Below are 22,535 nucleotides of genomic sequence, written 5' to 3'. Positions count from 1 at the left end.
TCTTGCTGAATCAAGGTATAATAATTTAATTTAGGGACAACTATCAAACAAATTATAAATTTAAATAGAACTGTTAAATCAACCTGATTTCCATGCTTTTTCCACGCCCTCAGCTATAATTTCCGATAGTAACATTTCCATTTCACCCCAAAAATAGTTGTATATATATAAAAGCTGTCTCCATCTGGCAACAGTTTAGTTAGAAAACAAGTTTAGGGAACTGGGAACAGCTCCTCCACGGAGGAACCGGTTGTAGGAGCTCCTCAATTTCCCGCTTGCCGCACAGTGGTTAAATGTTGACAAAGCGAAAACCTTACGCAAATATGAATACAAATTATTTAATATTTATTCAAAATAGGTTCAGACAAAATATATTTTGAGCTTAATAAAATATGTACATGCGCTTAAAACTAAGCAATAGTCGATGATGGGGTCATTAATACGATTGTTAAAACAAATACAGGGCTATGCTAATGGTATTGTATATATATATATATATAAATCGTATAAGTATATATATACGGCTGCTAGGGAATTGTGAATTGGTGTCGGGTATTGATAAAATAAGTATGTATGTATATCACGATTTCTCCTTATGCTAAACGCTGTTCAATTCTTTGGCACGTGGTTCTCTCAATTAAATGCTAAAAGAAATCATAAATATACCTGCACTTGCACAACTCTAAATATATATATATATATGTGATCTATATATAAAACAAACTGTCTCAACTGTGTACGGAATGTGGCTTCGGGTGGGAAACTGCCCGTCCCGGCACAGTATCGTATCATCTGAATAATCTCAGTCGGAAGGACATGATGTAAAAGGCCAAAATGCGCATCATAATCAGCAGGCCCAACATGAAGAAGATGGCCAACTGATAGTTGGCATTCTCCATGTCCAGATCCTTGAGTATATGCTTCGGTCGCGACAGATGACAGTACATCTCGTTGCATTCGAGACGCGCCCGATCGTAGCCAAACAGGGCCAGCATCGCGCCATCCAGACTATATTTCAGAAAGGAGACATCGAAGAACCAGCGCAAATAGACGGGCGCATCCTTCTCCTGCAGAAAGAAGCCGCTAAACGCCAGAAACGGACAGATAAAGAACGGTCCCAGTATCGCGCCCATATTCATGCTCAGTGCCGCTCCGACCGCCAGTCCGATGCTTTGGGCCACCAGCGCCGTCATGAACACAATCAGAAAGAACATGCCAAAGCGCCAGGGCTCCATCGGCTGGCGTGTCATCAGATAGGTGGGCACTATGAACAGCGAGCTGCAGATTATCTGTATGGGCAGATCCGCCAGCGTAATGGCCACGTAATAGGCGCGCAGCGAGTACCAGCGATTAAAGTGCTCACGGGATACGATCGGCAGCTCCACGGGAACTGCAAAAAAAGAAAAACGAAGCTGGAATTAGTTTCAATTAAATCTTAAAGCGAAGCGATTCGATTCCGGTGTGCCAAGTATTTTTGAACTATGCGTAGAGCTTTGAACTAAAAAAAGAACATCGAAACCAGAAACGAACCAAAAAGAATGTTTTAATTAAAAACTAAAAAACTTTTTGAGACATTTTCCAATCAATCTTAACTATACAAACTTGCGCGGAGTATTGTTATTTTCTCATTAAATGTGTCGTGCACAGTAGAAGCCGTTTCCGATCCCATTAAGTATATACATTATTGATCAGTATCAATATCTGAGCTCCCATCTCTATCTATGCAATTTAGTCTCTCGGTCTTAATCTATCGTCATGGAACGTTTCTTCGTCTTTCTGCGGCAGGAAGTACATTTATCGAAATCAGCCGGATCGAACCAATATAACATATAGCTGTCCTAGGTACGATCGGTCGAAAATTAGTTTCTTGTATGGAACACTTTTTTTGTTTTTCAAGATATCTAACCAAAATGATGGCAATTATTAGTCCCATTCCGCTTCTTACACACGAGTCCAATCTGCTCATCATCGAATTATAGCTTTATAGGAAGGATCAGTCGAAAAATTGTTTTTTTATGCAAAACTTTTCTGATTTTCAAAATATCTTCAACTTCCTCACAACACTCCTTAAATAATTCGAATATCGGGAGACACAAAATTATATATATATAACTTTGGAGGATTGCTAAGACCCAAAGCCTGAATGACTGAATCTTTTAAAGAGACCTTTGAACTTGTTGGTTTAATTAGATGTGAGGATTGTAAAAGTTTTAGTAAAATGGGCGATTTCTATTATGAAACTAAAATTTTCTGGGTCTAAAAAAAACTTAGTCGCAGTTATAAAACTCTTCATTCAAAACCATAATTATAAATTGGAACAGGTTAAAAGAACAAAGAATTCAAGAACCTGAACCTGAACAAGCGCTAACTATTTTAGGCTGCTGCAGCAGTTGGTCTTAACTATTAAAGCCACATTAGTTTCGAACTTACACTTGACCAGAATGCCAGAGAAGGCACAATACATGATGAACATGATGGTATAGAAGACATAGCGGAAATTGTTCATTGAGTTGGCGGCATCGTTGCCAATGCCGTAGTACAGAAAGCCAATTAGCAGTCCGATGGCCAGGTGAATGCCAAAGCGCATCGTGGTCAGCGAGCTGTCCCGCCATATGAGCAGAAAGGTGCGCAGCAGCAATATGCTCAATTGGCGGTAAAAGGGCGTGGCATAGATATTCTCCCGTTTGCACAGATGCGCCGGATCCAGTTCCAATGTTGGCATCGACATGGTCGGCTTGTTCTTCTTCTTATTCTTCTTTGGCTTACAACAATTGGCATCCGACTTGACATCGTCGCAGCCCATCTGGCTGTCCCAGACACGTGAGGAGAGCTCATTGATGGGCGTCAAAGGCTTGAAATTGAACGATTGGCGACAATGCGCGGCTCCGCCCGACATGATGGGCGCCGTCACAGGCGTCAGCAGGCCCGAGTTCATCATTTGCTCTGCAAGTTGTTCGAATTGGGTTTTTGAGAAGGAGAATTTCGAAATTGGGTTTCGATTGTGAGCTTACCAACTTTTCGCATGGCCGCCAGCTGTGCCACGCGCGCCGTTTTGCTTTGCCTGTAATCATCGTTGCGTCCATTGTCCATGAGTGCTATCAGCTTGTCCACCTGCCGCTCGTCCTCCGTGTCATAGTCGTGCGTAGCTATTTCCATTACTATTCGAAAAAATAAACAGCATATATAATATTGATTAGTCCAATATCTGCATCAACTCGGCCTTAATTGCCGTGTTGCCCACAAAATAGTCGAATCTAAATCTGAACGACACTTTGTTTTAATACCCTGTGCCCATACAAATGGGGTATGGAGATTATAAAGTATGTAACAAATAGTAGGTAGCATTGCTGACCCTACAAATATATATCTCGATCTAGCCTTCTAGCTGAGTCGATTTATCTATCTGTCTGTTCGTCTGTGTTAGCTATAAATGCTGGAAATTTAATTTCATTTTTGTAATTTATTCTCTTCTGTTTTTGTAATATCGATAAATATCGATTTCGAGATATTTTTTTGTTGAGCACAACACAAAGATTATAGGAGCTGGTTACACCAAACTAGGGTAGATTTACGTATAGTCTGCAGATTAGGAATATTTTAATTTTTGGATACATTCAAATATTTTCTCTCAAATCATTTCCCATTTTCGTAATATCGATAAATATCGATTTTGAGATATGATTTTTTAGGAGCTAGATATACTTGGGTAGGAAATTTTTCATATAGTCTGCACAGATTAGGAAAATTTTATTTTTAGCATACCTTCGCATATTCTCTCCAAAACTGTTTCCCATTTTCGAAATATCGATTTTAAGAAATGGGTTTTAATGCCTAGCTCGACTATTTTAAGTGCTAAATACACCAAACTCGCTCTGTAGGGTTTTATATAGTATTGTCTGTACCGATAAAGAATATTTGATTTTTTAATAACTCAGCATATTCTCCCCCAAATTAAGACTAATATTACAAGGTAGAGACCTTTGGTATATCTACATTTTTGTATGCAATATTTAAGGCATGAACATTTCAAAGAGATCAGACTTTATATCCCAAAGTTAATGGAGAATGTCAGTCCCATAGTGTAGGGGTAAAGGGAGAAAGTATGTCTAGAAGGCAGCTAGAATTTTTGCAGCGACAGCTTAGGGAATCTCCTAGTCGGGCACTTCGGGCTCTTACTTCTAATTTATCTTTTTACGGAACTTACAATAATCCGCCGGATTGTAGGACTCGGGACAGTGCAGATTGAGTGCGCCCAGAAAGGGCACCAGATTCTGGGCACCGCCCGCATAAATGCACTGACCCTCGGCTATGGCATAGAGATGATCGAACATGGAGAAGGTCAGCGCGCTGGGCTGATGTATGGTGCAGATGACATTGCGACCCTCCACCGCCAACTTTTTGAGCAGCGTTATCAGCTGGTTGCACGTGGAGCTGTCCAATCCGCTGCAATAAAAGGAATCATTAGTTGAGATTAGGGAGATTGGAGCAAAACATACGACGTGGGTTCGTCCAGCACCAGCACGGGCGGATTGTTGACCAGCTCCAGGGCAATGGCCAGTCGCTTGCGCTGCCCGCCGCTCAGGTTGCCCGTGTGCGTATTGCGGTTCTCGTACATCCCAATGGCCACGAGAATGCTGAGGACACGTTCCCGCTTCGCGTCCGGCGACATGTGTGTGCCAATCTTGAGATTGGCAGCAAAGTGCATCGCCTCCTTGACGCTCAGGTAGGGCTGCAGCGACGTGTCCTGCGTAATGAACGCCACATTCGGCTTGAAGGCCTTCAGATCGCGTCGCTTGCCATTGATCCGAAAATCACCTGTGTAGCCATTGAAACTATGGAAATGTATTTTTTTGATGAGTCAACGATAGGAAATTTATTAAAGTGCAGGGTTACATTACGTATAGCCTGAGAGTATGTTTAGCAGCGTGCTCTTGCCCGCTCCGGAGGGTCCTGCAATGGCATTCAGCTCGCCGGAACGAAAGTAGCCCGAGAGTCCCTTCAGTATGTCTTTGTTTTCTGGAAAAAATTAAATGGGAATTTGCTTAGTAATGCATTAAAAATTCATTTAATTTAATTCATTTTTTTACTGTCTTCTCAAGGAAGTCTTCTAAATATCATTTGTCGTTCTATTTTCTCCTCAAGCAAGCCCAAGAATCTTGGAATGTGGGGAAAATGGAATTTCTAATTAACTGATGTAAAAATTCTCCAATTGTTGTACAATTTTCAGTGGTTGAAGATGATAAGTGGCTGGGGCAACGTTGGGGACTAGGGATCAAAAACCTTGACAAAATAAGAAGATAAATGTGTGTACATAACTACATACGTAAAAGCAAAACTAAATTTGCTTTGCTGTATTTGTTTTAATACCCTGAACCCATTGAAAATGAGCAAAAGTATGTAAGAGGCACCAAAAAGCATTTCCGACCCCATTAAGTATATATATTCATGATCAGCATCAATAGCCGAGTCGATTTAGCCATGTTCTGTCTGTTTGTCCGTCTGTCTGTGTGAAGGAACGCGTCGATCTCAGAATATATAAGAGCTAAAAAATGTTGAACGTAGGTTCTCATAGTGCCTGCGCAGTACAAGTTTTTCCGATAATCGATAACTTCCCCAAGCAATCGATGAATATCGATATCGAAATCAGAGTTTTTACGCAAATCTCTTAGGTTTTAAGAGCTTGAGTCATTAAATTTAATATGTATCTTCTAGAATAAGATGTACACATCAAGTATCTTTCATTTAAAAGCTACCGCTATGGAAATCGATATTTATCGATTTGAGGAAAATTTAAATTAAAATGGGAATTGGATATATATTGCGAATCTAAACCGTCTAACTATTATAGTCTCTGAGATGAACGCATTTACTTAGATGTTGCTCAGTCCGTCGCCCTGATCAAGATATATATACTATATATATACATTCTTTCTGCCTGTTTCATAGATTTAACAAAACCTTTTTTAGCCATATTTAAATGGGAACACGTCATGAAAAGTTGTTCAAATATTCAAGATATGTCCATTCCCAGACGGATCACAAGTCAATTATAGGCGATTCGTTAAAAACGAATAGTTTTTATATATAATTAGTTGTTCAAGTGGTTCGGGTTATGGGAATTCTTGTTGCTACTGTGCCTCAGCCAAGTTTGCAGCTGATAAAGGGAGCCTATTAGTCGCGTTTCATGTAAGCTAATCGCCTTTAGCAATGATAATGCCATAAAATAAGTAACATTTGTTCAATTTGTCGTTTTGAAGGTAATTTTTTTTCATCCAAGTGCCTTAGGTTTTTTTTATGGCACTGGCCGATACCTTGGCAGTTGAGAGCAGGCCTGATGATAATCTATCGATTAACTCAGGTATTTGGCCAGTTTTGCTAATCGGGCAGAGTCTTTGCCGCAGCCGAAGCTCTTATCAAGTTGGTTTTGGTTTTTGCGAATCGCCACGAATCTTATCGTTATACGCGGTTTCGGTTTACGACTCGCGTATGCCATATGCCATATGCGCCATTTGGGCTATTTTTTCTGCCAGATGTTGTTGAAGGTGTTAGCCAACCACCTGTTTATTGCACTGATAAAAGTCTGCTTGGCGCAGCAGGAAGCCAGCAGAGCCCCTGACATGGCCTTGTGCCTGACATTGTATTCGCAATGGACATACCATATAAAAATAAAAAAAAAAACTTTACACCGATCGATGATAATGGCACGAGGCTTTCAACTCGTGCCCGCTAAATGCTATCATTAGTCTACACGCTCTCGCATTATAATTGCATAGTCTTAATCTAATGCTGAGCCCAGCAATGCAGATTAGTGAAAAATCGTTCAAAATAAGCCCTGAATGCCGCTTATCTATTTATTATTTGCTTTTATTACCTGGAAACTATTCGCAGGTATGACTTTTCAGTTCTGTTAGAAGAATACGAAATGTTCTTTGCTCGTACAAATATTGTGTGCGAGTTTTAAAAGAGAATAGAAGAGATATAATACGACTGTATGTCATAATCGATCAATCATATATATGATCCAGGCTTGATTTTAAACATATGCTAGTCTACATATTTATCGATTAACTACATTTACGATCTATGTTTCATTTTAGAGATCAAAGAGAAGTATGAGTCAGTTTATAAGCTCTGTAAGCATATTTATTATTGATCAGCAGATTGATTGGGAGTATAATTAGTGAACGACTGATAAATATTAGAAACATTGTTCTTCTCATTAGCCTTTCCGATTTTAATTGGGCTACTCTAATGTATAAAACAATTAGGTTGTCACTTGTCGATTATTAATAATATATATTAATAATATAAATTAAATATAAATAAATATTGATATTTTCATTAAAATGTACAAAATATTAATTAGTGTACAAAATATTTTTTATTTGTGCATTTGTATAAACTTTTATCTACTCGATGAACTTGACTGTGGAGAGTTCCATATTTGCTTTTAAGCGACTTTTTACATACATTTTCCTTTTCTTAAATGACCATAAAAAATATAAATTATTGGATTGGATTTTAAAGCCTAGAAAATCTAGAATAGCATCTAATAACAATCTTAGACTAATACTAAAACTATGTAGAAAGATCTAAATCTAGACGACTAATACGATCTAAATCCACCAATCTTTGGGCTTATGATCGATATAAGGAACTAAATTCAAGATCTGTACTTAACTGTAAAGCTGGGATACAAACTAGAATGAAAAACTCAATAGGAAGGGATCGTAATATTATAATAATTTGTTCTCGAGACTTTTTGATTTCAATCAGGAAGTTTATGTTTGACCTTTTAAATCGGTTTAAGAGTATTATTCAGTTACTTTTCATTTTAAAATATGTTGATTTAGTTTCTTTGATCTAACGACACGCATAAGCTGTCCGTATATCGGATGTTTTCAGTAATTAAATCTAATACGTGGCACACGCTAGAATTTTGTTTAATAATAATAATAATAGTGGGGAAATGTGAAACTGGAGCTGAAAATGATACGAATGCTTCGCTTGGAGGAAGCCCAAAGAAAATATAAACAGGAAAACTCACTCAAGCTGACGCGGCAACAATACAAACAACAACAACAACAATGTGAAATCAAATGAATGAAAGAACATGCATAATACTTAATGGAGCTTAAGTGATATTAATTAAAACGTTGCCGATCTTTATATTGTCTAAGATTTGTTGCCAGGCCAACTATTATGTTACGGTCAGCTACGATTAGGCAATATTAATGTGCATTTATGCTCTATATATGGCTAATATTTTATTTTTTATTTGTTTAAATATTCATTTCGATTTGCCATTCCGAGCGCCATTATGGTGTAAGCGAATTCTCCGGAACTCTCACGTTCAATATGCTAGTTTCAATATTTATAAATAAATTTACTTAGCATATATTTATACCCCTGGAAATGGCTAAAAGGGTATACTGTTTTTGTGCAAAAGTATGTAACAGGCAGAAGGAAGCATCTCCGATCCCATAGAGTATATATTTTCTTGACCGTCTGTCTGTCCATCTGTACGTCCGTATTAATGGGATTTCTGCAAGGATCTTTGAAGCCAGAAGATCTAAAGCCTTGAAATTTTTAAAGTTGGTTGGTTATGGGTTCGAGTCCATTGGACAAAGTTATTATTATTTTTTCAATATAATTTTTATTACTCCTCATTTGCTTTTGGTCGAAGAGGATTTAGGGTATTTCCTAGTCGGGAACTGTCTTGTTTTAAATTGTTATCTATTTATTAGTTGGGCATTTTCTTTTCATTGTGATTTATTTTTAATTGTAGTTTTTAGACATTTCGTACATTCTGATAAGCAAATAGATAAGTTTCCTTTTATATGAACTCTGCGCCTCGAACTCCCCCAATAAGAAAAAAACAGATACTATAAACATTGTTCATGTTGTCTTTGATTCATTAGTCATCATTGGCAATTATGCAGATATGAGTCTCAGTTACTCTGGCACGTGTCGCAGAACCTATTAGGACAATAAAGCCCAGGTGACTCACCTAGATTGGAAGTGCACCCTTATCAGCATAGTAAACGAATTTTCACATATATCAAGCATGTTTTCCCTGAATGTGCGGTAATTAGGGAACACAAAGGAAAATATATATAGATATATACATATCAGCCTAAGCATTGATATCTGTGTGCATTCATAAAGTGGGGCATAAGTTTAGCTGTGCTCGAAGGTCCCTCGATAAAACAAGCAAGAAACATTTATTACAACGTGCTTCTATATGCTATATAGATTCACATCTATATATATATATATAACTCACAAATCTTATCGGTTCGTCACTTTTGTAATATAGGTAAACACACACACACACACACACACACACAGACACGTCCATCTGTAACCCAACTGTTATGCAAATATTCAAATCGTTTACGTGAAGCCAATAAAAAATTATGAAAAAAAAAACAAAAAACAACGGCAAATGACGACCCGAACGATCCCCATCAACTGATCATGTAACCCAATTCTCTTCTTCCTTCGTACTATATAAAGTTATATATATATATATATATATATATATATATATATATATATATATATATATATATATATATATATATATATATATATATATATATATATATATGCTTGAACATTTTCAATTTGAATTGATTTAATTGATCATAAATAATGACCTTTCATATTGAACTTTGCACTTGACCAAAACTTTGATTTGCTCAATTGGAAACGTGTCTAAACTTTTTGGCATCTATTTTCTTTTGTTTTCTAATTTATTTGCTCAATTGAAAACGTGTCTAAACTTTTTGGAATATTGTTTTTCTCTTGTTATACCCTGGGTAAAAAGGGTATTATGTATTTGTGCAAATGTATGTAACAGGCAGGCATCTCCGACCCTATAAAGTATATATATTCTTGATCAGCATCAAAAGCCGAGTCAATCTAGTCATGTCCGTCCGTCTGTCCGTCCGTCCGTATGTATGAACGCAAGGATCTCAGAACCTATAAGAGCTAGAGACTTGAAATTTTAGCTGTAGGTCCTCCTGGTCCCCACGCAGATCGAATTTGTTTCCAATATTCGATAACTTGTCCCGTTTCCAAGTAATCGATAAAAATCCTGTTTTTGAGCAATTTCGGCAAATAATTTGAGCTAGAGCTGTAGCTTCTAGAATAGTATATGTATATCAAGGATCTTGCATTTTATACCTATCGCCTGTTTGGAAGATGAGGGTTCAGGGTATCCCCTAGTCGGGAGCTCTCGACTAGAGCCACTTACTTGTTTTCTAATTTATTTTCTATAGAACTTAATCGTTTAGCAGCCATTACTCATCATTATCAGCTTTTGAGGCTTATTTTTCTTTGTTTTTTTTTCTATGCATTTATTTGAATCCCAGCTACGTAGATAAGTCCCAGAACATGCGCTTAATATTTATATATATAGAATATATTTATTTTCTTTGTGGGTCCAAAATGTAGCTAGTACGAAGTACAAATATTAACAGCTGTGCCTATGCGTATTCCTTCCAGATGATAATCAATTGAGTTGTACCGGAATAATATACTATTAATTATTCGCTCGCTGATTGCGAAAATTAAGTAAATTAAGCGCTTGTTCCTGGGTAGTTTTTGGAAATCTGATGTATTTGTGGCTTCGGGGTCGAAAAGTGCTGTTATTATATATATTTGAGATACATTATTTGTAATCAGACATCAGCGGAGCATTAAGCTTTTGATAGATTTGAAATACATTAGCATTAAAAGAGGAGTTTGAATTTATAGAAAATAGTTTCATAAATCTAAAATCTAAGAATCCAAATGAATCGGATGAATGGGGGTATATTAATCACAGGGTATTTAAAATTGATCGAATATTTGACACAAAATAAAACTGTATGGCACAGGGTATTTCCTAGTTCCAAGATCTATTGTAAACGTATTTTACAGGGTGTTTCCCAATGATAGTTTTTTTAAATTAGTCCATAGTTTCGCAATGCACCAAAATGTCACAGGGTGTTACGTAGCAAAAATCATTCCATTCATTCCAATTATTACAAACACCACAAGGTGTTTAAGTTGCATGAATTGTCTACAGGGTGTTTCCAAGTGCCTCAAATTGTGTTTCATAAGTAAATATCTAAGTTTAATGAAATGAAGCACAGGGTGTTACATAGTTTATCATTTCTCTATACACCAATGTGTCACAGGGTGTCAAGTAATAAAAATCATTTCATGCATTCATTACACTGAATTAATGCACTACAGGGTGTGCTTAGCAGACTCCAATAGTCTAAAGGGTGTTCTCAATTTCTCTATAGTCGAATCTAAACAAGTTTCGTAATGCGCTAATGGGTTTCCAACGAAACTCAACTAATTCATTGGACAATGAATATGCATATTTATAAACAAATATTTGCATGTATTTTTGGCTAACTCTATGTAGAGTTTTGCCACTAATTTGAGCATATTTAGTAGCTAAAAGAACCGAATTTCTAGACCCCGTGTATTGTTATTAAAACACGCACCAAAGCGTGACTGGGTTTGGACTGGCACAGGGACACTCAATAAAGCAACAATGAGTAATTATTAGAGATCAGACAATGATAAGTATTAAAGAGTGACGATTACCCAGGCAAATACTAAATAGACTATTAATGAACAATCGGATACTTCGAACACAAAACAGATTCGTTCAATTGTTTGGGTAATAATGGAGAAAGTCTGTATATATAATAACAAAATATTATACAGAGCTAAGAGTGGGTCTTAAAACAGGGTGTTTCATAGTTAAATACGAATCGATACAAATAAAACAGGCCACTGTGTGTTTAGTCTTAGATAATAACTTTCACAGTTAAATTTATCTAAGTTCACACTGTAAGGCCAACAGGGTGCTTCATCTCAATTACTCATTGAAATGAGCACTGGGTGCTTCATAGATAGACTCGCAAGTGTACTTTAAATGATCAACAGGATGTTTCATGTTGATTAATCAAATCGCATTACTAATTAAATTGGGCGCAGAGTGATTTAAAGTTAAAGAATGAGACACACTCATTGATTTTTAAAGTTTCCCAAATCTCTACATTTGGGAGAGTTTAATAATCAATGAGTAATGAGAAGTTATTAACTAAGGTGATACACCCTGTGTCTCATTTTTTAACTTTAAATCACTCTGCGCCCAATTAAATTAGTAACACAGGGTGTTTCATAATAACAAAATGCTTTTCATTACTCATTGAATTAACATTTAGAAAGACTCAATTTTAAATTGATTAAGATTCCGAATGTTTCATCTCAGTTAACAACTTCTCATTAGTCATTAAATTAAGCGCAGGGTGATTCATGGTTAAAGACGTCCGATTAAACATTGAATCTTATTTAACTTCTCACTGCTCACTTAATTGAGCACAGGGTGTTTCAATGTTAAGGACTGTCAATTACACATTAAATGGAGCACAGACTGTTTCATCTTCGTTAATAAATTCTTATTACCCATTAAATAAAGCGCAGTTCAAGAACAGTTGAATGGTCCACAGGGTGTTCCCTTGTCGAACATTTAATCTTTTTCATTTCACTTATAAAAAACCACAGGGTGTTTCAAATTCGTTAATTAATTCTTATTGCCCATTAAATAAGTTCAAGATAACTTGAATGGTCCACAGGGTGTTCCCTTGTGGAACATTTGTTCTTCTTCATTTCACTTACCCCTCTTAAAGAATCCAAACTTGGCGCTGTAGCGCACATTTTCGAATTGAATATCAATTTTTTTGATCGTTTTGTATTGCTCGTGGGGAAAAATGGAGCCGGCTGTGCTGTTGGAGCTGTGGCTGCCGGAGCTGGTATTCTGGCTGGAGCTCTGGCTGGTGTTAAAGCTCTCCGGTGTGAGCGGGGCGGCGGGCGCGGCAGAGCCAAGGGGTGTGCCATAAATGGAAGAGCTGGCCGAGAGCGCAATGCTCTCCGGCTCCGCGAGCGGCGCATCGTGATCAAATGTTGTTGTTGTTGTTGTTGCTCTTGTTGTTGGAGGTTGGATGTTCAATGTCAAATGTGGCGGCCGCTTTGTGTTCAGCTTCTTGGCGGGCACGGGCGTGGTTGGACGAGCTTTGTGCTGTTGATAATCAGTCGTTGTCGCCCTGTCAATGTCGGAGGCCGAGGCGGAGGCTTTGAGATTGTTGAGCCTGATGACGTCACCGACGGCGGCGCCCGACACCGTGGGCGAAACGGCGCTGGCCAAGCTCCAGCTGGACATTTTGTTGTTTTCGTTGTTGTTTGTTAAAAACTTTGACGTTTGTTGCGGCCGCTTTGGTCATCAAATTGCAATTACTTGTTACTTTTAATAATACTTGTTTTTCTTTTTGTTTATTTTTTTTTAACAGCACTCTCGCGTCGAGTGCAAGTCGAAATTTGTTTAAATTTATTCTAATTCCCTTTGCACTCAACACTTTGCTCTGTCTCCTGTCTCACTCGCTCTTGCTTGCTTTGCGTGCCTGTTAAGGGCGCGGCATGAAACAAAAAACAAAAAATTTGCATAAATAAATTTTTAGGCTGGAAAAAAAAATGCTAATAAAAAACCGAAATGTTTGCTACACGCGTCGATGAGTTCGGTCTGTTTATTTGTTTTTGTGCTGCTTATTGTGGTTTCGCATACATATGTATAAAGAAATGAAATGAGCGGCGCGCTCTTAAAAGCCTTTTGTGTGTGCGCGTGTGTGTGTGTGTGTGTGGGTGTGAGAGTTCATTAGCTTTTTAACTGACGGACTGATAGCGAGACGAGAGCAGGGCGCTGCTGCCACTGCACTGTTGCTAATCAGAACTTGCCCCAAAACGAGTAGGCAGAAAATAGCTCAAAGAGAGCAAAAGCGGTTTGTTGTTATTATTCTGCTTTTCGATTTCTTTGCGATGACAGCTGCTGTTGTTGTTAGCTGTGCTTTGTCCTACACGTGTTGCTTATTAGGGCGCGCTCTTGTTTACGAACAGGGTTTGCTCTTATTTCTGAAGTGCTCTTAACTGAAGCGGATCCTGTGTAATTGCGCTATGCAACACGTAAAAAGTCGAACTAGTGCATATGCGACAGTCTCCCTCTTGCTCTCTCTGTCGCGCTCTTTATAAACAAAACACACTCAAAGCTCAAATGCACTTGACGCAGGCAAATGAATATTTATTTATATGTGTGCGTACATACATACATGCATATGTACATATATTTGCATTATAAGTATTCTTTTTTGCGGGTCTTCTGCCTTTGTTTTGCCTATCTTAACAGTGACACACATTAATATATAGTTTTTATTAATCTTTTTTTGTGGCTGTTGTTTGTAAGTGCTTTTTGTCTTACTTTTAATTGCTGTTAAGTGTTGAATCTTTTACTTTAACTTTTACTTGGTTACGCTTTGCACACACTTTCATTCTCATTCTCTTTGCACTGCTGAGCGCCAAAGGCCAGCCGATTACCACATCCATATCTATTTATCTACTTGTGTGTGTGTGTGTGTGTGTGTGTATGTGTGAGTGTGTGTGGATCTATCTTCCTGTTTTTTTCGGCCTATTTCATATATGTCATTTGCTAGTCTCTATTTCAATTGGCCACGCTACTGTTTAACACACACACACACACACAGACACAAACGCTAGTTCTTATTAGAACATCAAGGTAACATTGTGTTAAATGTGAACGTGTTGCTTGGCCTCTTTTGCGGCTTATCGCGATTCTTAAATGTGTTGCACTGAACCTCAATGTAAGCCACAAATATTGTTTTTCGATTGATTGGTCAAAAGTTACTGATTAGAAAAACTAGCTCTTTTGTTATTGTTGTTGTAATACAATCTGCGCTGATATGACACAAAACACACACACACACACACGCACACGCACAAACACCCGACGCTTATTTGTCGCACACACAAATTACATTTTTAATACATAATTATTGTAATAATCTATTTACTCGAATTTCAGCGTTTCACGTTTAATAATCGCCTTTTGTATATTTGTTATATTTTTATATATATATGAGACAGCGTTCAACTGGCGACGAACGATCCTCAGCGCCCGTTAACATGGCACAGACTGTTTTCATATATGAAAAACTGAAAATTATATTCTGCTTGTTGCCCATTATCTCGCCCGCTCACGCTCGCTCTGACTCTCGCTGCTTAGCTCTCTCTCTCTTGTTTTACAGTGGCGCGCTGAGTTCGCTTATCGGTCGTGTGCGACCCCTTGCAGTGAGCAGCTGACAACGCCGCTGTGTTTATTTATGTTCGCTTCATCGAGCGCTGCCGTTGCAGGGGGTGTGTTTTTCTTCTTGCACTCAGTGCATGTTATGTTGTTGTTGTTTTTTTTACGACACATTTTTTTTTTTTTTCAATTCAGGGTTTGTTGCAGATTCTTTTGTGGTAGGCCCACATTGCACACTGCTCCTTTGTCCCAGCCCCAGCAACAGCAGCAGCAGCAAAACAAAGCACGCAAAACTAGTTTGACCAGTTATGAGTGTAAGAGACACAATGAGAGAGAGAGAGTGAGACAGAGCGCGTCGTTAATCGCCTGACTGCAATGAAAACATAAATATTATCAGCTGTTCCTCAAACAAAAACAGTCAATGTATTCTTCTTGATATTTTTCATTAACAACTTTAATATTAAATTATTGAATTTGTGTACATAAAAATGGAAAGAGCAAGTTAATTTTCTCAGTTAAATTGCTTATAATCAAAATATTTAAATATTTGCGCCCAGTTTATATTTACATCGAATCTGGTTGCCTATCGAAATACTGTTGCTATGTGCACAGACGGTCACACTGCTGTATCGATTTAACAGTTCTGACAGCTCTGTTAAAATCACAGTTAATATTGAACATTGTAACCGATGTGATGTCTGATATAAATAGAAAATTGCAAGATATATTAAACTAAAAAATTATATAGTGAAAAATGTGGCCAATAGTTGAAATAGTTTTGTAGAGTTATTTTTGTGTAATTAAATTCAAAATCTGCTGCGGCAGTAAAAACATCGATAACAACATCGATAGACGGCGTACGTAAAGAACTTCAATCGCGCTACAGCTGTGCTCTGACAATCTTGCTGAAAGTTTTTCTATCAAGCCGCAGCCGCCGACGCAAATAGAAGCAGGAAAACGGACAGAAAGAAAGAAGCTAAAACTTTTGTATTTTTTTAAACCATACAAACAAAGCCAAATATGACTGATATGCGCAATGAGATGGACAGCGATCTGGATCAGAATTACTCGCTGAACAGCAATGCGGATCCCAAGAATATGCAGGAGCTGACAATCTATGTGAGTAATGCAAAAGCCACGACTAAATTGCAGTAAATACAACAGCACGCCACCGCCCACCTGCCGACGCTCCCTCTCCCCCCCTCTCTCCGTGCGTGTGTGTGTGTGTGTCTGTTATCTATTAGGTACAAAATCTCTTGCAGAACGTACAGGATAAATTCCAGACGATGTCGGATCAAATCATCACGCGCATCGATGATATGGGCAATCGCATCGATGACCTGGAGAAGAGCATTGCGGATCTGATGAATCAGGCGGGCGTCGAGGGAACGGCCCCTGAGAAATAATAAGTGCCTGAGATATCTAGTGCCAGTGCCACGCCCATAATCATGGCAAATATATTGCATTCAAAGCACATAAAGCATATACATCGAACATACATACACGCACACACACTCATGCACACACACACACACGTATACTCACATTTATAACAATTCCAGCATTCACATCCCATGCACCGCATGCAATTGCTCTCAAACTGTAAACACACAAAAATCAAAAACCAAATTTTGCTCATTTCGTTTTTTGCATAGTTTTAAGTTGTCAAAATTAAGTTAAGTACATTTTTTGAAAGTTCATTGTTTTCGAGGCAAGGCAGCAATTTCGAATTATTGCCTTTCAGTTTTTATTACAATTAAAAATCGAGAATTGTACACCCAAAAAAAAAAACAAGAACAGAAAACCTCAATTCATGTCAAACTGTATGGTTTAAGCACGCTTCGATTCAACAACCGTCACCAGGCGACGTCCTCCGCCGGCTGCCACCTCAGTTACTATCCCCGCGCCGCGTTCCGTGCGCGGCTTCCTGAACGCCGCCTGCAACGAGAGGGTGCGAGAAAGGGGGAGGGGAGGGGAGGGGAGGGTTTCACCTGATTAGTTATGCATCTAACATTTGTGATACCCTTGCAGAGGGGAATTTGAATTTTTCGTCTAAGATGTCTCCAAGAACTCAAATTATTTATAATCTCGATCGGTTTTAAAAGTTGAATCAATCTGTTTTGTTTCTATGCAAACTTAGTCCCCTAATTATAAAGCAATCTTAATGTAACTTGGAATTATTTTTCGTCGGGATCGTATAACTATATCATATAATTTTTATCGGAACTATCGCTCGAAATATATAAAAGATATTTCATGCAGGTCTACATAACGTATAAATGGAATATCAATATCAGATCGCTATAGCATATACATAGCTATATTTAGAAACAAACAGTTTTAAATTGAGTTTTTATAGGAAAAACTTTGGTTTTTCAATATATCTTGTCCAATATTGACTTTAATGATCTATATGTATATATAAACAATATCTTGGGCATCGCATTATACACTATAAACAATATCAAAAAGCTCTCCTGGAAAGCAACGGAAAAGATTGTTATTTTTCAAGGTTTTGCTAAAACGAGCCTTTCTATGCGCTTCTCATTCCATCAGAATCTTAACCACAGCTAAGTACTATATTATATAGTTGCTACACGGGAACAATTGTCAATTAATTTACATTTTGTATGGAAATATTTGTCGCCCAGAAAAGGTCTGCAAGGGTATTTGGACTTCGGCTGCCCGAAGATGGGTTTGATTCTTGTTTATTTGGGATAAATAATGTGGCGTGTTTGTAGGCAAGCGGGCGAGCTATGCAAATGCGTTCTAGTTTCCTAGTTTTGGGGCACATGGAATTGCTTTTGCAATCTTACGTGCGTGGCTGCCACGGCCTTAAACGGATGCTTGACGGTCTGGCGGGCTGGCTTGCTGGCCGCATCCTTGCCGCGCGTCTTAACGCCGAATACATTCTCGAGCGGCGTTGAGGGCGTTTCCTGATCCAGTTCATCATCCGAGGCGCTGCCGGAGGCCTCTTCCTGCCCCTCCTCCTCGGCGCTTTGTTCGCTTTCCTGTTTTGGTTACAAATGATTATCGGATATGCTCTCTGCTGTGCCGTAAGCTTACCGCTTCCTCCTCGTCGTCTTCTTCTTCGTCCAGCTCGCTCTCGTCGTCCTCCTCCTCCTCCTCGCTCGGTTCGGCCTTGCTGGACCGGCTTATGCCAGCGCCAGTTAAATTCTTGCTGCTTCTGGATAGCTTATGCTGATGCTTGAGCGGACTCAACTGATCGCGCTCCAGGCTATCCATAGACTGGGCGCGCAGACCCTTCTTCAGCGTCGACTTGCGTGTGGTGGGCTCCTCTTTGGTTTTCATCAGCTTCTGGAACTGCAGAAAATCGTCGCGTTCGTCGATGTTGCACACATCGTAGTAGCTGGCGCTGAGCACCTCCAGCGCCTTGGTGTGCTGCTTCATGGCAATCAGTATGAAATCGCTGAGCACCTGCTTCACATCCCGCAGCTTGCGCTGCTCAAAGCCGCTGATGATCTCGTCGATCTCCTTGTTGGTGCGCTGCACCTCCATTTTGGTCTTGAACAGCTCCGAGTCGGCGGCGCTCTGGTGGGAGAGACCCTTTAGCACGCAGTCGCGTTTAGTTTCTGATCAACTCACATTATTGGCCGCAAACTTGGACTTGAGCTCCAGCATTTGGCGCTGGCTGAGCACCTCCTTGTCCCGGGCTATGACAGCCAGGCGCAGACTGTCCCTCGTCGATTTGCACAGCTGCTCGAAGTGCGCCAGCTCGTTGACAATCTGAAATGAAAATGAAGAAGAAAATTAGACTGTCTGTGCACTGCCTTTTGCCAGGCACTGTCACCTTCAGCTCCAGCCTGTGCACATTGATGTCCATGTAGTCGCCCGTTATGGTCAGCGCGTTGGTGAAGCTCTTCAGGCCGTTGCAGAGACTCTCGTTGATCTCCTCGTCATCGGCGTAGTTTTTAATATTCTTGGCCAGCTCGTCGTGTGCATCGCGATATCTGTATGGGTTAAAACTGTAAGCAACTTGTTAACACAATTATTTTCTCGCTAACTTGGCCATTTTCCGTGTGAGCAGGGAAAATGCTGAACACATTTCCATCAAATGACGTTCGGTGAGATTAATGCGCTCGTTGATGATTTTGATGCGATCATCTTTGCCACTCAGAAAGGAGAACTTGCCGCGACGAAACATTTTAATTCCAAATTCAAAGTGTGCCTTTTTTTATAAACACAAAATCAAAACAAAACTGTTGCCAGGACAACGCAGGGTTGCTTTATGTGGCGAACACATATATCGCTTACTCTGTTAAGTATAACATGTTGCCAAAACAGATTTTTCAAAAGTTCCCTTAATCCATCATATTTATTCAAGTTATGAAAAGTGTAACAGCTACAAAATTATTTTTCAAAGTTTTGCGGCATCAGATATGCGTCATTGGTTTTTGAATATCGATACTTTACTTAACTGCAATCGATAGTACGTAAAGGCAATAGTATCGCTTGTAGCCGCCTGTAGTGTTCCCTAGTAAACGTCAGATGGCGCCAACATCAAGCATGGTCTAGAGGGCGCCGCGAATACAACGTCTCAAGTGAAATACATTTCAAAATTCGTGTTTTTTTTTAAAGATTCGTCCAAAATGTAACCCCAATATGAACAGTGTCAGGGTCAAGAGCATGTGGCGCTAATAGCTCATGTGTACGTGGGCGACGACAGCAGTCAGCTATGGAATCGATGCTATATTTAAACACAAGATCCATGACAGAAAGGAAAAGAGAGTGAGACTGAGAGAGATACTTACATGCATACATATGTATGTATGTATATTGAAAGAGAGAAAGCAAGCCATATGTAATTAAATCATGAATCAATTCTGATCAGTTGGTCCTGACCTTGATGCCAGTTTCTTTGGAATTTAAGTGCTTCTGCAACCGCAAGAATGTTGTTGCCACAACTTGTAAAAATTCCCCGCCAAAAGAGACAAAACAAAACCAAAAAAAGTGTAATTAATTTTATAATTTGAAATGCTTTTCGCACTTAAGGCAATGCACGCCTGAACCGGTACAAAATAAAGCACAGTAAAATGTGCAGTTAAATGCGAATCCGGTTGGACAGAGAAGGCAAAACACACACGACTATATACACATACATACATACATACTCGTGTGTATGACGAGAATGAAATGTGAAGAGTCCGCGATTGTGATCCCAATCAGGGCGACAGAAGACAACAATAAAACAGATGGACTGGGCCCAGGGCGATGGAGTTGGCCTTTCGTTGTATCCTATGTTATGCATACAATGGGAATATTGTTAAATATAAATATATGCACGTATTTTGAAATCTTGGCATGTCCAGGTAAGAGCTCATTTGTTTTGGACTTTAATTCGAAATTAGTTAGTTATTTTATAAATAACAACTTTTAAGTTGAGTTCTTTTAAGCGCTCCGTAGTTATATACACTTGCCTTAGGGTGTCTGCTAGTCGAACACTCTGCAGTTTTCCAACCGTTTCTTTTTCTAGCTTCTCATTGACACACAGAGAACGTTGCTTGGCGCGCGTTCCTCGTCGTCGCTGGCGGTTTGCTATACATTTTTAATGAACAATTTTTTTTTTAATGAAGAACTTTTAATGAATTTTTTTTTGTATTATTGAAACATTTAAATTACAAATTGTAAATTCAAACTGAAGAACGGGGTACGTTCTGTCCGTAACCAAAAGTGCGCAGCCCCAGACATTCACTTTTTAAGGCACTGTGCGTGCCGTTGCATGCGTTCCAGATCTTGATCGGACGAGGCTCTCTTGATCTCTGCCCCTCCCCCCCTCGCCCACTCTTTTTCTGGCGCTCTTGCTGTCCCACTCTCTCGTTGCGTATTCTTTGTGCTTGGTCAGCTGCGTGCCTTGGTATAAATGAAGCCAAATTTGTACGCAACGTTTAGTCCGAAATTTCATCCAAAAGTCAACAGACGCGAGACCCCTGCGATCGCGCGTACAACAACAGCAGCCAAAATAACCGTAAATAAATTTGCGAATATTTGTGGTTACATACATATGTATATACATATACGTATGCGTGTACCCACTTGTTTATCATGCCTGTGTTATTTCCGTTTGATGTTTATAAACAAAAAAAAAGTCTGTTTAAAGAAATTAAATACAAAAATAAACCCATTTCTTGTGGATGAAAAGTGAAATTAAAATGTGCAAAAAAAAATGCGTTTATAAACATTGTTTATTAAATTATAAAAATCAAATGCGCGTGCGAGCCATAAACATAAATAGTGCTTAAATATTGTATTTATTTTTGCCAAATTTTCACGCTGCGTGTGGCATCAAATTTTAACTTGAATAAATTCGCATAAAGTGGTTTTAGGATCAGAAATTAAAACAAATTATAATTTTGTTAATGCCTTGAATGGAGTTCCCTTAAAAATGTTTTTTATTTTACGATTAACTTGCTCTTAAAAGATTATTAGATAATTGTTTTGTAACTGGGCTGCTGAAATGCATTAAAATTAATCGTGATTTTTAATATGCGTCCGATTTAATCGTGTCGAGCTTTGAATAGCAAATTACCAAGAATAACTCAATCATAACCAAATTAATTATATACCTGCCATAAAGATGCTTAGCCACATGCGCCCTTTAGCATTTGTTGGAAATACACCAGGAACTAAGTGCAATGAGCTAAAAGTTCACTTTGTTTCTACAAATGTTATCGATAACATCCAATCGAGCAATGTGTCTGCTTCTATAACTAAGTTGAGTGATTGTGAGTACGATGTAAAGAAGAAGAAGCAACAACTTTGAATTGTTTACAAAGCAACAACTTTGACCTTGAACTCGGTAGTCAGTCAAGCAACAACAAGTGATTATATTGCCAACAGGCTGATTGACATAATTTCTCTGAGGCTAACACTGAAAAGCGAAGCAAAAATAAACAAAACTATACAAAATAAAATAAAATAAAATAGCGAATTAAACGTGCAGCTAACGAAGCATAAACGACAATTGATTAAGCCGCAAATAAGCTTTGCAAAAAAGGGGCACATGCAACAAATATATACTAGAAAAAAATATACATACATATGCATTCATATACACATTCACATACAACAACAACTAATTGCGCATTCGCCGCGTTTGCCGCCGTTCATTCCCGTACACTGATGGCCAAATAAACATGTCCAGCTGTCAAAGCAATTACTAATTGGTTTTACTTTCACAATAGGCTTGTCTAGTTTTTTTTTAAGTAAAGAGAAGTTGCGCGAGACCTTTGAAAAGATTTGAAAGATTATATGGCGTTATAGAACTAGAAAGAATTGTTGCTTTCTGAGCGAAAAGTTAGCTGTATGCAACATTTTGAAATAAATTTCTATCGCTTTCGTATCTCCTCAAGCGACACTT

The 22,535-nt window shown here is 38.6% G+C and overlaps 3 protein-coding genes across 5 annotated transcripts; 1 reads left to right on the top strand and 2 right to left on the bottom strand.

Annotated features, from left to right (window-relative positions):
* Positions 1-328: 328 nt before the first annotated feature.
* Positions 329-15,067, bottom strand: LOC135429924 (ATP-binding cassette subfamily G member 4). Its single transcript, XM_064684415.1, has 8 exons — positions 14,928-15,067; positions 12,691-13,469; positions 4,899-5,016; positions 4,497-4,832; positions 4,205-4,443; positions 3,012-3,158; positions 2,431-2,943; positions 329-1,390 (listed from the first exon to the last, which is right to left on the bottom strand). Exons 2-8 carry the CDS (start codon positions 13,229-13,231, stop codon positions 789-791), a joined length of 2,496 nt encoding a protein of 831 aa, XP_064540485.1. The 5' UTR covers positions 13,232-13,469; positions 14,928-15,067; the 3' UTR covers positions 329-788.
* An 818-nt stretch (positions 15,068-15,885) lies between these two features.
* On the top strand, positions 15,886-16,857 carry LOC135429903 (heat shock factor-binding protein 1). 2 transcript variants are annotated; one of them, XM_064684392.1, is made up of 2 exons: positions 15,886-16,276; positions 16,420-16,857. In XM_064684392.1, exons 1-2 carry the CDS (start codon positions 16,178-16,180, stop codon positions 16,561-16,563), a joined length of 243 nt encoding a protein of 80 aa, XP_064540462.1. In that variant the 5' UTR covers positions 15,886-16,177; the 3' UTR covers positions 16,564-16,857. The 2 variants fall into 2 exon arrangements, with proteins under 2 accessions (XP_064540462.1, XP_064540461.1); XM_064684391.1 differs by having other exon boundaries at positions 15,912-16,276; positions 16,402-16,857.
* An 83-nt stretch (positions 16,858-16,940) lies between these two features.
* Fam92 lies at positions 16,941-19,376 on the bottom strand. Of its 2 annotated transcripts, XM_064684386.1 has the most exons (6): positions 19,183-19,376; positions 18,969-19,128; positions 18,764-18,904; positions 18,224-18,709; positions 17,974-18,168; positions 16,941-17,095 (listed from the first exon to the last, which is right to left on the bottom strand). In XM_064684386.1, exons 1-6 carry the CDS (start codon positions 19,320-19,322, stop codon positions 16,988-16,990), a joined length of 1,230 nt encoding a protein of 409 aa, XP_064540456.1. In that variant the 5' UTR covers positions 19,323-19,376; the 3' UTR covers positions 16,941-16,987. The 2 variants fall into 2 exon arrangements, with proteins under 2 accessions (XP_064540456.1, XP_064540457.1); XM_064684387.1 differs by lacking the exon at positions 16,941-17,095 and having other exon boundaries at positions 17,698-18,168.
* Positions 19,377-22,535: the final 3,159 nt, after the last annotated feature.

This window comes from Drosophila montana, unplaced genomic scaffold (assembly GCF_035044405.1).
Source record: "Drosophila montana isolate Dmon_TW-CO22-7 unplaced genomic scaffold, ASM3504440v1 contig_2747_1, whole genome shotgun sequence".
NCBI lineage: Eukaryota > Metazoa > Arthropoda > Insecta > Diptera > Drosophilidae > Drosophila > Drosophila montana.
This window is presented reverse-complemented; position numbering and strand designations above follow the sequence as displayed.